This window comes from Microtus pennsylvanicus, chromosome 18, assembly GCF_037038515.1.
Source record: "Microtus pennsylvanicus isolate mMicPen1 chromosome 18, mMicPen1.hap1, whole genome shotgun sequence".
NCBI classification, from domain to species: Eukaryota; Metazoa; Chordata; class Mammalia; order Rodentia; family Cricetidae; genus Microtus; species Microtus pennsylvanicus.
The window spans coordinates 29622049-29636366 of NC_134596.1; the positions used below are offsets into that span (position 1 = coordinate 29622049).

Genomic DNA, 14318 nt, shown 5'->3' on the forward strand with positions numbered 1-14318 from the left:
CTTGCAGCCCTGGGAGCCATGAATTCCAAACAGACTCACAGCCTAACATTTGGCTAAGATTAAAGTGTGTGCCCAAGGCTGCATCCTGTGCCAGGTGGTGTTGGCACAGAGCTTTAATCCCAGCACTTGGGAGGCAGAAACAGGTGGATCTCTGAGTTTGAAGCCAGACTGGCCTAAAGAGTGAGTTCCAGGACAGCTAGGGATTCGTAGAAAACCTGTTGAAAACAAAACAAAATTTACACACAAACAACCTTCAAAAAAAAAAAGTTGCACCTGTTCTCAAAAAGTACACTTTGATTATCAGTTGCATGAGGTTTGTTGATGTTAGCAGCCACCTAAGCTGTGACGCCTAGCATTGCCCCCCCCCCATTGAGAAACAGGGTCACCTTTTCATTGGTAGTAAAAACCCAGGGGGACTCCCACTAGGGTGCACCTGCCTGCATGAATTCCCCCTTCTGCAGAAGACAATTAGCTTGTCCATAGTGCTTTGGACTGTATGATCATTTCCCTGAGACCCCGGACCCATGTCTTATGTGTTCCCTAAAAATGGAAGCAGCTTCACACTCGTCTGCTTACCCTAGAAGCTGAAAGGCCACTGCTTCATTCTTGCTCCTTCAGATCAACATGTGGTCTCCTGTTCACTGCTGTATTGCCTGACAAGCAGGTCTGTGCGCTAGGCCTCTAATAAATAATTGCTATTGAATTCATGAACGAATAAATGAGTGAGTCAGAGGGCAGGGGCTGAACCACACTTTAGACAAACAGGGCTGAATCACAGCGCAATGAGGGCTGGGGTGGGGAAGAGGGGGAGAATGAGGTGGGAGATGGAGAATGAATTTGTAGGAGGAGCCAGTTTCTCAGTCTACAGCCCCAGCAGGCTGCCTGCAGTTGCCAGGACTCAAACTCCACTTCAGGACCTCAGACCATTCCTCCAAGGTATTTTGGTTTTGGGTTTTGTTTTGTATTGTTTGTTGCTCCTTGAGAACTCCATCTGGTGGGCCGCTCATCCCCACCAGCCTTGAGTCCTCTGTTTGCTTAAGGAGAGGTTCCCAAGTTGCAGGAACCCCAGGTAAGCACCTCAGTAGCTCCCCTCTCCCCATCCTCAGGCTCCTGGACGCTGTCCATGGTGTCAGTGACAGCTACTTCCCTTCCTGTACTTCCCTAGCTCACCCCTTATAATCCCAGGACAAGATCCAATCATTCCCTAGGTCTTGGCCGCATTCTGGCTCCCCAGGGCCGGCCGAGCCGCCCTTGTTTTTGCTGAAAGTGGGGGCGCCCGACAGGGGTCTGCGCTGCAGGGCAAGTGAGCGGCTGGGATGGGCTATGGCCAAGGCAGGCTGCTTACATCTAGCTCCACAGGGATGCAATCTGCTTGGCAGAGGCTTAGAGGGGATTCAACAATCCGGACTGCACTCTGAGATTATTAAAGGCACGAGCACCACCACGGAGTGTAGGGGTCGTGGTGAGCAAACTTGGGAGGGGGAACAGCGCCTGCCCAGCCCTAATCCCTCAAGAACCCCTGACACCCACATCTCTGCACTTAAAGCAATTGCAATCACTTACAGGTCTGACAGTGAGCTAGGCTGCTGGACTGATGACAGTACAGCCTTGGGAGGGATGAGGACCTCCTGCCACCAACCCTGATCACCTGACCTCAAAGGGTCTGCCCACCCACGCCTTGGAGAATTAGGGATGGTACCTTTTCAATTTCCATTTTCACAGTCCAAGTCCCTCTGGGGGCAACCTGCCCACTATGTGAGAAGCTTAGCAGTTTCCTGGAAGGAGTGGAATTTAAGGGTGGGCTGACCCAGGAAGCAAGCACAAGGGCATTCTGGGAGAAGAGCAGATCCACGTGGAGTAGAGAGAAGAGCCAACGTCCTAATTAAGTTTTAAAAGATACTTTAATGATTCTTTCTGAAGCCTCTTCTGGCCCGTTCAGGAGGCCCACGGTCACATTAATTCATGGTTGAGTCCTTGTCCATTTATTTCTAGTAGGGAAAGGAGAAGTATCAGACTGAGTTAGGGTCTGGTGTAATTGCCAGGTCTCAGGGACTTTGTGATTCCTGGAGCGTAGTCCCCAAGACCCAAGGGAGGGAGGGAGGGAGGGAGAGAGGGAGGGAGGGAGGGAGGGAGAGAGAGAGAGAGAGAGAGAAGCAAGGAAGGAACAGGACTGGATAGAGAGAAATCAAAAAGCAATCCCAAAGCTAGGCTAATCTATGGGTTACATCTCTTTGGGCTAGAATTTTGGGCATGGGGCTGAGTGATTGGACCCTCCGGTTAATGCTTGGAGACTGGAAGATTTCCCAAAGGCTGTCTTGATTTGTAGAACTAGGATTCTCAAAGCTCTGAGATCAGAATTGGTGGGCTGGGTGGAACTCAGAAAGGTGGATTTGGTCAATAAAAAAGGACGGGCTCCAATAGACCTGAGCAGGGCAAACACAGTTCTGGCAGATCTTTGTCCTCCCCCATTCCCTCTGCCTTGCTAAACTGTTAGATTACATCCCTAACACCATGGTCTATTCCCTTATTTGGATACTTCCTCCTCCTGAGGCTGACCACCAAGGTCCAGTTTCAAAATGTTTAAACTCAGCAATCAAAAGGCCCTTTTGTCGACCCTAATTAACATACCAAATCAAAGCAAGCCAACTCATCCTAACAAGGGGTTACCCTTTTCCCTTCATAAACTGCCATTTGCCTATGGGCCACATCTGCCTCCCCTTTATCCAAAGGCAGTCCTTTGTTCCTCTGAGGAAATATATCTTCCTATTTTCCTTTGCCCCTACTCCCCTCTCCCTTGTCTCCTATTCCCTGCCTTTGTCCCTCTGGGGCAAATAGGTCTCCTTTGTGCTGAGAACTTGGTCTTGGTGTGTCCTTCCAGAAAGTTCTACTGAAGGAAGAAGAATGAGGGGTTGGGCTAGCTCTGGGGCAGGAGATTGGTAGTATTCAGTATATATGTCTGGTCAGGATCTAAGAACTGGGGCTTGAGGCCAACCTGGCAAGGGGTCAAAAGGCTTCATCGTGTGTAACTTCAACAAGTAGGCACACTGATTTGTTTCTGGGACTTTGGATGTCAAGAGTGAAGACCTGCAGTTTAGAGGAACCTGGTCTGAGTGTTTGGGGGGGTATTTTGTAGGAGCAGGTTGTCTTAGATGCAATTGTTAGCAAACTTGGGGCTGAGATTGGATTTGTGCATCTAGAGGGGAGGAGCTTACTAAGTTCATGCGCAGCAGCTTCAGGGCAAAGTGCACGCAGTTGTTCTCAACAAGATGATAGGGAAGAGGGATGCTGTTCATCGCTTCTCGTACACGTCTCTCCAGCACCTTAGGGTCAACGCCACCACGTTTGCGAAGTACACGTTTGAGATTTCGGGAGTATTTCATCGCAAGGAGGCCCTCTTTATACACCACACCTTCCAAGTAACCCTGAAGCTTTTGTCGTATACTATTTGAATCTTCCGTGAAAATCATGTCTATGAAGCTAATAGGCCTGGTGAACATCTTGCCTGTGGAGATAGCAGGCCCAATGCAAATCAGAGACAGCAGTTCCTCAAACTAAAGTCCCACACCAGGGCTGCCCCTCCACCTTTCAGAAACCTACAATTTCATCCCAGTTTTCACCCCACTGCAACAACCCTGTGATAGGCCAAATTTGTTCTCGCTCACCTTCATATTGTATGATCTCTCCCTGGCCGCAGTAAACACCCACGTGGGCCACAAAGAGCACCAGCACAGGAAACTGAAACTCAAACAGGAAGAGGTCTCCAGGCTGAGTATTCCCGTTGTCTAAATCCACCTCCTGGAAGTTCTGACCAATGTAATCCTCAGAGAAGAACTTCAAGATGGTGGGTGCCCCTGCCAGGGTCTGAGAGGAGAAATGTCACAGACTGCAGGGTGGATGCACAGGTATAGCCGGGTCATTCTGCTCATCACAGAGGTAGACCTGGCTCGGGGTGGGGCTCTAGGCACAAGGTCTTCACTGTTCTACACCAGCCTCCCTGTCCTTAAGGGACTCTGGAGACCCGAAAACCACAGATGTAAGCTGCCCTGGGCCACCCTTGTGGATCCCACACTGTCTAGCAGTTGGGCCTTCCTTGCTGTCCAGGTTTATCCACTATTCCCCAATCCCACCACTCTATTCTCCTACCTCTCCCAGTTCCTGGATGGCCTTCACCATCTTCCAACTCAGTGTTCCTACAAGCAACACTGGATTCTGTGTATCGTCAGGTTCCTGGGTTGAGTCGTTGTCCTCCTGAAGAAACAGAAAAATTTCAGTGAGATCTGGACCATGGTAGACACCTCCCAAGTCCAATAACTTCAGTAGCCAACATGCACTCATTCACGCCTTGCTACCATTCTCAAGATAGGTGTAGTATCCCTATTTTCAGGAGGAAATTGAGGAATATCAAATCTTGCTGCATTATCAATGAAATACTCAGAGAAAAACTTCAAGGTGTTGAATACCTCTTCCAGGGTCTAAGAGGAGAAATGTCACAGACTGCAGGGTGGATGCACAGGTATAGCCTGGTCATTCTGCTCATCACAGAGGTAGACCTGACTCGGGGTGGGGCTCTAGGCACAAGGTCTTCACTGCTCCACACCAGCCTCCCTGTCCTTAAGGGACTCTGGAGGCCTGAAAACCACAGATGTAAGCTGCCCTGAGCCACCCTTGTGGATCCCACACTGTCTAGCAGTTGGGCCTTCCTTGCAGCCCAGGTTTATCCACTATTCCCCAATCCCGCCACTCTCTTCTCCTCCCTCTCCCAGTTCCTGGATGGCCTGCATCATTTTCATCTTGGTATTCCTACAAGCGACACTGGGTTCTGGGTATCGGCAGGTTCCTGGGTTGAGTCGTTGTGCTCCTGAAGAAACAGGAAAACTTCAGTGAGATCTGGACCATGATAGCCACATCCCAAGTCCAATAACTTCAGAGGTAAACGTGTATTCTCATTCACTGCTTGCTACCATTCTCAAGATAGGTGTAGTATGCTTGTCTTCAGGGGGGAATTGAGGAATATCAAATCTTGTTACTGTACACACAGATAATGTGTGCCCATGTGACCATCCTGCATCCCATGTACTAAATAAATACTGTGGGTTTTTTTTTTTAAATATAACACAGAGAAGTCCAAGTAGTTTCTCATCTTCACCAGGAACAAAGGGCGCTGTGGACATGGAAGGATGATTTCACGGCCCTGGTTAAACCTGAGCTTTGGTTTCAGGGTAGGGGGCCATTGAGACACAGCTAAAGGTCCTGAAAACAACAGGTGACAACTGACCCAGGCATCTCTGTGTCCTTGTGCCCTTGGTCAGGGATCATACTCTCTAACATCCACCAGATAGGGAGACACCTTCCTCCCAGCTCCCCTCCCATCCCATACCCACGGGGTCAAGCAGAAGTTACAGCTGTTGATGGCGGAGCACTGTCCTGGCCCCTGTTGAAACAGCTGGGACCCTGCCTGGGGAGGAGACAAGATGAGGCAAGGACTTCTGCTCCATTTACCTTGGAAAAGATGAAGCCCATCTAGGGAGAGAAAAACCAGTCATTACCACCGGGTTCGTCCCCTGTCCTCACTGCTCAGTCTGCTCAATATCTGGGTGTTGTGCATAAACCTGCTCTAGATGGTTGATTGCAGGTTGAGAGACCTGTCCCCTCTCCATATGGGACAACAAAAAGGCCCTTCTCTCTCGACCTCAACTTCCTCATCTGTAACTGGGGAAAATAATGTTGGTGAGCTGGGCATCACCTGACCACTGTGAAGCACTGAGAGCTCTTTGTGATCCTTACAAGGCCTGAGGGTTTATCTACGGTTTATCTAGGTGTAGTTGGCTCCTGAACGTGCACATTTGCCTTCAGTGGAGGGCTGCAGAGAATACCTCTCTCTCAGCTCAGAGGAGGACATTGGGTCTCAAAGGCTGGTGTTGTCCCTGGGACCCCCGCATCACAGATCCAAAGGAATTACTCAACAGGAAAGCCCAGACTCTCCCTCAAATTTTCCACTAGAGTGGGGGCTGAAGGCAGAGAGCCTCTCTGGCTGCCATCAACTGGGCCTTTGCCCCTTCAAACAGGATTCCAGGTCCATGGCTGCTGTTCCACCCATAATGAAAAATAATACTTGTTCCCAAAAGCTGTATGAAGGCTCCCATTAGCCCAACAACAATGTCATGCAGATCCTACTGTCATTCTCATTGGGAAGAAGGGAAAAATGGGTCTGGGGTGGTTGTTAAGTTTACATCTAAAAAGTGGTAGAAGCAGTGTTCAGACTGAGGTGGTCTGATTTAGCCAGGGTAGGGGACTGGTCCCGGAGTACTGGGACTTCTTGAATGGCACATGGAACCCCGCTTCCAGCCCCCACCAACGGAAGTATTGACTCCTTCTTTCTTCCTGACTAGAGGAGCAGCTACTTTTGCCTTTAGTATTCATTCACTTAGTTATGTTAAAAGGAGAAAGAGCAACACCCTGGAACCATCAGAGTCTGGGACACAAGTTTTCCAATTTTAAGACCCAGGCCCAGACAACACTGCCCACCCTGTTGGGGATCCTGACTTGGAGGCCTGAGTCCTTCCTTCTGTCGCCCTGCCTACCAGAAACAGAGCAGTGTCAGGGTGTCTCTGTAACTGACTTTGGGGTAACTGCTCCCAGCCAGGTACCTACAGCTAAAGCAAGGAGCCCACCTCTTCTGACCATCCTTCCCTGTCCAGGGGCCCCCATCACTGTGACCCCACTGGAATCTGAGCCCATAATGTAAGCTGCTCACCTTGTAGTGAAGATCCCAGGAACATAAAATGGTAAGCCTGGAGAGAGGAGAGCTGACTGCCTGCAGGTCTGTCAGCAGCCAAATTTTAGCTTTGAACAATGGGTTTTTGTCTTATGTGCAGAACCTTTGTCAGTGGCCAATGGTTAACTTATAACAATAAAATCTGTGCCTTACAAGTGTGTGGAGAAGGTTAGTCTTTACTAGTTGCTTTATGACACTAACAGCCTCTCATTTCTTTAATCTCTAGTTACTGCCTCTAAGCGACCTTTCTGCATTCTCTCTGTCCTTCCCAGCTATGGGAAGAGCAGCTGTGTCAATATCCGCAGGCTTAAGCCAGCACCCTATAAGCATGTGTGTGTGTGTGTGTACATACAAGTTGTTAATATTAAAATGTATATGTGACTATACGTTGAACCTCAAGATTACAAAAAAAAATCCTTTTGTCCCACATCTGATGCTTAGTTTTCACTATAAAAAGAGATTCAAGTCGGGCGCTGGTGGCACACACATTTAATCCCAGCACTAGGAAGGCAGAGGCAGGTGGACATCTGTGAGTTTGAGACTTCCTGGTGTACAAGAGCTGGTTCCAAGGCAGGCTTCAAAACAACAAAAAACCCTGTCTCAAAAAAACAAAACAACAACAACAACAACAAAAAAGCTCAAAATCCATCCCCATTGCCACAGTATTAGAAACCCAAACTGTGACTGTGGCTCCAGTTAGCTGGCAAGTGTCTCTTTGCCCTGCGGCGTCTGGAATAAAACTTGCTGTGACAGAGGACTGTAAAGAAGGCCATAACAGTACACAGCAGGTGATAACTAGTGTTCAGATGTCAACCCACTAGGTGAATGATTCTCTGGGGAGCCCCACCTGGGGAGGCTGTTAGGTTACTGACTATAAATGACCACTTGCTCCTGTCTGTAATTTCTCTCACGTGCCTCTTCATTTCTTCCCTAATGAACAGCCATGGCTGTCTTCCCACTGCTGCGTGTTTGTCTCATGTATATATTGCATCTGTTGGGCACACATATGTCCATGGATGGTCAGGGAGATGAGTTCTCATTAAGCTGTATAATATCAATGTATAGAAAATATACTAGGATATGCTTCACAACTAGATCTATTGTCCCACGAGGACTGTAAAGCTCTTAAAAGCCTGCCTTACTCCATTTACTCAGAGTAACAAGAAAATAACAATTTAGCCTTAGTCTAAGACTAACTGCACACAATTAGCTCATATTTACCTGGAGGTAGTCTTGCAGAGCTATACACCAATGTTACCAATACTTTGCTTCTGGTTCACAGACCTTGGTGATCTGTTCCCTCTTATTTGTGTGTCCCTGGGACCCAACAGTAGTTACCACAATTCACTCCTTGTGAGATGTCAGTCTTCTGTGTCAGGGGTAAGAGAACAAGTTTCCATGGATCTGGCAGATAAAGGGGCTAAACAGGAATTTCTGGGGCCAGATTCTGGGCACCGGTGTCCTGGCCAATCTGAGTGAGGCAGCAGCATTAGCCAGAGCCTGAGGGCCAGGGTCCAGGTAGGTAAATGGCTCCTCCTTCCCCTCCTCCTACCTTTCATCATCTGATCTCTGACATCCATGACCGCCCGTTCTCCTCAGCTCCCTTCCCTCACTCTTCACTGGCCTCGGGGAACTCAACGCTTCATCTCCACACTGCCTTGGACAAGGACGGGAGCTAGCTTTCAATCCCATGAATTATTGAGGTTTGCTTTATGCTCTGTTCTAGGGGACATGCTGGCATCCTTGCAAGTGTATTTTGCATGTTTGAGTGTAGTGTTCTGTGAGCACACGCTGGGCAAGGTGGTGGCTATATTTCTCAAGTCACCTCTGACTATATTAACTTTGTTTTTTCTACAGTTTTCTGTCTGTTAAGGGGAATGGTAAGAGTTCCTGCTAAGTACAGGGGCAGAATTGTCTCCCTTTCTTCCTATAGATTTTGTCTGTGGAGTTGGAAACGCTTATTACGTCTAAATCTTTTATGACTGTGGCATCTTTGGATGAGCTACATTTATCAATATGAATGTCCCCCATAGCTCTGTGAATGCTGGAGTTTAAGTCTTCATCTAACTCTAAGCTTGCTAATTGCATCCGTGTCCTTTTTCACTCATTTGCTTTCCTTTTTCCCTTTGACGTGCAATCTGTTTGTGTCTTTGCGTTTACGTTTGATTTGGAGATGGGAGTCTCACTTGTTGCTCAGGCTGGTCTCAGCTCAGGCTCAAGTACACACCATAGGCCTGGCTTTATATTACTGTGTTTAAAATACATACATAGAATATAATTGGGTCTTCCTTTTCAATCTAGAAATATTTAATGTGATGACTTGATATGGTTAATCTTTGGTCTATCATTATTTACAGGTTTTCCCCTTCTGGAGTGTGAGCGTGTGTGTGTGTGTGAGCATGTGTGTGTGTGTGTGTGAGCATGTGTGTGTGTCAGCGTGTTTGTGTATGTGTGAGAGAGAGAGAGAGCATGTCTCTGTGTGTGTGTGTATTCTTTTGTTCGTGTGTGTGTGTGTGAGAGAGAGAGCATGTGTGTATGTGTGTGTGAGCGCGTGTGTGTGTGAGCATGTGTGTGTCAGCGTATGTGTGTGTGAGCATGTGTGTGTGTAGAGAGAGCATGTGTGTATGTGTGTGTGTGAGCATGTGTGTGTGTAGAGAGAGCATGTGTGTATGTGTGTGTGTGAGCGCGTGTGTGTGTGAGCATGTGTGTGTGTCAGCGTATGTGTGTGTGTATGAGAGAGAGCATGTCTGTCTGTGTGTGTGTATTCTTTTGTTCTCCGTCTCTTGTCTACTTTTAGTATATTTGGATAATTTTACTAATTGACTTTAAGATGGGCATGGCAGCACACACCTGAATACCAGCACCCAGGAGGCTGAAGTAGGAGGAACTGAGAGTTTGAGAGCAGCCTGGGCTACATAGTGAGTTCCAGACTCACCTGGGTTATATAACCCGTGTCATATAATAAGACTCTGACTCAAATAGACCCCACTTTAATCATCTGCTGGCATTTAGCTCCATTTCTTTGTTTTATGTATTATCAGTCACTTTAGACATGATAATGTAACTAGTTTTCCAGCTGGACAGTTAGGGTAATTGGTTAGAGTGTGGTGCTAATAATAAAATAATACGTACTTTACACAAACTACTTCATTATGGAGCGTGTATCTGCACAGCCAGTGTAGAGACCATCAGTGCTGTAGCTCTGGTCCCACCATCCCTTCCTGTCTTATGTCGTGTTTGTCATATGTACGTGACACACTCCACGGGACAGTTTTATAAATTTTGCTTTAAAACGTTGTGTGCTTTAAGAGAGAGTAAGGATGCCCCCTCACAGTTACATGCTTGGCGGTCTAAGTGTTTCTCTGATACTATTTCTCGACACACAAATGAAATTCCTTCACCATTTTTCATGGGACAGCTGACTGATATGAACCCTCTGAGTTTTATTTGCAAACAACTTTGCCTTTATTCATCCTGTTGGACAGAATTGTGTTCTAATGTTTTCTTTTTAAATTTTTTCTTGATTCTTTTTCGATTTCTCATCAGGTATCCTGATCTCACTCCCATCCCTTCTTTCCGCCCTCTGCCCTGCAACCTCCGCCCCCACACCCTGAAAACAAAGTTTAAAAATAGAACCAAAAAAAAAGAAAAAAAAATCAAAACATCATGGAAGCTGTAGCGTGGCCCAGTGAGGCACACAGTATCCCCTTTAGCATATACCTCTTCACTTGTACGTGTTCATTGCAATGCATTACCCATGTGGTTCGAGGCCTCTGGCTTGTGCGGCACCCTCAACACTGGCCCTCACTACACTGTCCTGGATGTGCTATTGTTGCCTTGTGCCCTGGGGATCCTGGAGCTGTGGATCTGCAGGTCCAGCCCCTCCCATGCTCCAGCAGTTCATAGATGAGGTGGATATGGGGCGGGCGACTGTGTGGTCCTGGCTCTGGGCCTGGGTGGTACCTGACTTAGCCTGCCAGCTTTCTCTCATTGTCAGCACCCAGGGGAGAGCTCACCAGCCCCGCCCTGGCCAGCTCACCTAATGAAGCAGACAGTGAGGAGTGGGGCCAGGTCCCCTGCCCTCACACCCCAGGTTCACCTCACCTGCGTTCACATCAACAGGACCTGCTCTACTCTTTTGCCCTGGTGAGGGGCAGGGCCTGCCCTCCAGATTGCTGGACTTTACAAGGGGCAGGCCCAGCTCTTGTTCTCATGGCTCCAAAGTCAGTTCTCCTGCCTGTGGCAGGCAGCAATAGGGGTAGGTATTTTCTTTCCCTTTTAATCCAGGTCATACCAGGGATAGGGCAGGGTGGGGTGGGCAGCTCTTCTCTCACACTGGGTCCCAGCACATCTGGCCCCACCAACAGGCTCAGCTCTAGTGTGCTGCCCAGGTGAGGTGCTGTGCCCGCTCTCCCGTGTGCTGCAGCTGGTGAGGGCAGGGCCCGTTCTCCCACCCTTGTGTCCCTGTGGAGAATTTTCTCCGCAGCATCTGGACTTCATCTTTTTTTTTTTTCAGGCCAATTTTTCCGTATAGAAAAGATTTTATTTTATTTTTTTATTTAAATTTGTTTATTTATTAAGGATTTCTGCCTCCTCCCCGCCACTGCCTCTCATTTCCCTCCCCCTCCCCCGATCAAGTCCCTTCCCTCATCCTCTGGAAGAGCAATCTGGGTTCCCTGCCCTGTGGGAAGTCCAAGGACTGCCCACCTCTATCCAGATTTAGTAAGGTGAGCATCCAAACTGCCTAGGCTCCCCCAAAGCCAGTATGTGCAGTAGGATCAAAAACCCATTGCCATTGTTCTTGATTTCTCAGTAATTAATTTTGTACGAGTATGTGGGGTTTTTTTTGTTTTTTGTTTGTTTGTTTGGGTTTTTTTTTTTTGGATTTTTTCGAGACAGGGATTCTCCGTAGCTTTTTGGTTCCTGTCCTGGAACTAGCTCTTGTAGCCCAGGCTGGCCTCGAACTCACAGAGATCCTCCTGCCTCTGCCTCCCGAGTGCTGGGATTAAAGGCGTGCGCCACCACCGCCCTGCTTGGACTTCATCTTAGCAAGTGAGGAGTCAATGAAGGTGCGCACTGTTGAGAATCAGAGCCTGTATTGTCCTTGGCTGCTCTCGGGTTCTCCTTATCTTTGCTCTCTCTATCTCTAGCTTTGATTGTGTTGTGTTTGGGGTGCGATCTTCGTGTTTCCCTTGTCACCGCTCCAGCAAATTTAATGTGAGTTTTGTCTTTCACCTTTTGCTTTTATCCCCGCACATTTTCTGCTCTACTTTCTTCTGTTCTAAAACTCCAATTAATAATATCAGCCTAGGGAGTGAAGAGATGGTTCAGCGGATAAGAGCACTGGCTGTTTATCCAGAAGAACCGGGTTCAAGTCCCAGCATCTACTTGGCAGCTCAGAATGGTCTGCAACACCATTTCCAGGGGATCTGGCACCTTCACACCAATGCACATAAAATAAAGTTAAATAAATTATTTAAAAAATAATTATATCAGCTGGGTTGTGGTGGCACATGCCTTTAATCCCAGCACTTGGAAGGCAGGGACAGGTGTATCTCTGTGCGTTAGAGGATAGCCTGGTCTACAAAGCAAATTCCAGGACAGGCTCCAAAGTTAAAGAGAAACTCTGTTTCAAAAAACAAAAAAAAAATTATATTACTGTGATACTATTTGATGAATCATATACATGAGTAAGATATGCCTTGGTATTTTTTCAAATTTATTTCATTTACCTTTTCTTACAGCATTTCCACTTGCTACTAAAATATTCTTAAGAGTTTTTAAAATTATTTCTAATTATGGAATTTCTTGTTACTGTTACTGGAGTTTTTGTTTATATTTCTTTTTTGCAAGAGATTCTTACTATGTACTCCTGACCACCATGGAACCCAACATATAGTTCACTCTAGCCTTAAACTATTTATTGTTAATCCTCTTTATAAACATATAGAACAAGGAATATTACAATTTGAGAAGCAGTGCCAAGGTCCCCCAGCCCTGTGCCTATGCTGAGCAAGGCATCTCTCCACAGAGTATTGTTGTATGGAGCTGAGACTCCTAGCAACAGCAGATACAGAGGCTGAACTGGCATCTCCTGTGACCAGATGGGTGCCTAGCCAGGTTGTCATCAGAGATGCTGCATCCAGCATCTGATGGGGACAGATGCAGACCCACAGCCCAACACTAGGTGGAGTCCAGGGAATCCTGGAGAAGGGGTGTGAGGAAGAGTTGCAGGAGCTGGGGTTTGGGGGGGTGGGGGGGTCAAGGAAACCAAAAGAAAACCCCAGAATCAACTAACCTGGGCTCATAGGGGCTCAAGGAGACTGAACTGACAACCAGGGAGCCTGTCTGGCACTGACCTAGGCCCTCTGCATGTATAGAACAGTTGTGGAGCTTGGTGCTCTTGTGGGACTCCTAACAGTGGGTGCAGGTATTTTTCTGACTCTTTCACTGGCTTTTGAGACCCTATTCCTCATACTGGGTGACTTTGCCCAGAATCATATAAGGGGAGGTACTCAGTCTTACTGAAACACGATACGCTATGTTTTGTTGATGTCCATGGGAGGCCTGTTCTTTTCTGAATAGAAACGGAGGAGGAGTGGGGTCTCTCATGACACTTCCTGCATGGCCACCCTTGATGCAGGCCTTGGGGTTCACATAATCATGTGAGCATTTTAGGAGCAGAATTTGGGCCTGTTTTATCTCTGTCTCCATAGCCCTTTTCCCATGAAGGGTGTTAAAGTTTTTTCTCCTTGCTTTGAGAAGTAACACAGAAAAGTACTGTCTGACTTTATGTTCTACGGGTTTATACCTTAATAAAACCTAGCAAGGAAAGATTTATTAACAAAACCCTGATATCCTGGAAACACTATATGATACACTCTCCAATCTGATGCCCTGGTTGAAATAGCCTCTCAATTTTAACAAAAAGGAAGATACATGGAGGAAGACACAAAACTAAGGAACAAAATTAAAAATCAGATTCTTGGAGTTGGTGTGGTGATGTGTGTATTGTTATCATTCATAATGCGGGTGACACGAGACCAGTTCCACGAGGGCCTGTGCTGGTGACCTGAGGTTTTGCAGGTCTCTTGGTGTGGGGGAGACAAACAGCTACATCGTGCAGAGAGTGCTTGGGTATAGAGTTTACTTAGTGGGTATTGGGACCAGCATAATAGTAACGGGTTATAGAGGAGGGGAGAGGGAGAAGGTAAGAGAGAAAGGAGGACAGAAGAGAGAGAAAGGGAAGAAAGGGAAAAGGGGGAGAGAGAGAGAGAGGCAGAAGCTGCCTCTCCAGAAGAAGAGAAGACCGGGAGAGCTGGTTGGAGAGAAGGCAGGAGAGGTGGAAGGGAGAGATTGAGAGTGGGCAGAGCTTGTCTCTTAAAGGGGCACAGTATTCAGGTGACAGATCAGGCCAGCAGATTACAACATACATGAAGTCCCAATTATCAGAGAAACTGAGGCAGGACTGAGTATTTGAGACCACCCTGGGAAATTTAGCCAAACTGTGGACTAAAATAAATATAAATAGAAAGGACTGAGG

At 47.4% G+C, this 14318-nt stretch overlaps 1 protein-coding gene across 1 annotated transcript in view; it reads right to left on the bottom strand.

The window, feature by feature from the left end:
- Positions 1-1975: 1975 nt before the first annotated feature.
- The window catches only part of LOC142837500 (uncharacterized), a 35274-nt gene continuing 22931 nt past the window's right edge, over positions 1976-14318 (bottom strand). The window contains exon 6 of the mRNA XM_075952600.1: positions 1976-1988. Within this exon, the coding sequence (XP_075808715.1) occupies positions 1983-1988 (6 nt within the window). The 3' untranslated portion in view covers positions 1976-1982. The remainder of the gene's footprint in view (positions 1989-14318) is intronic.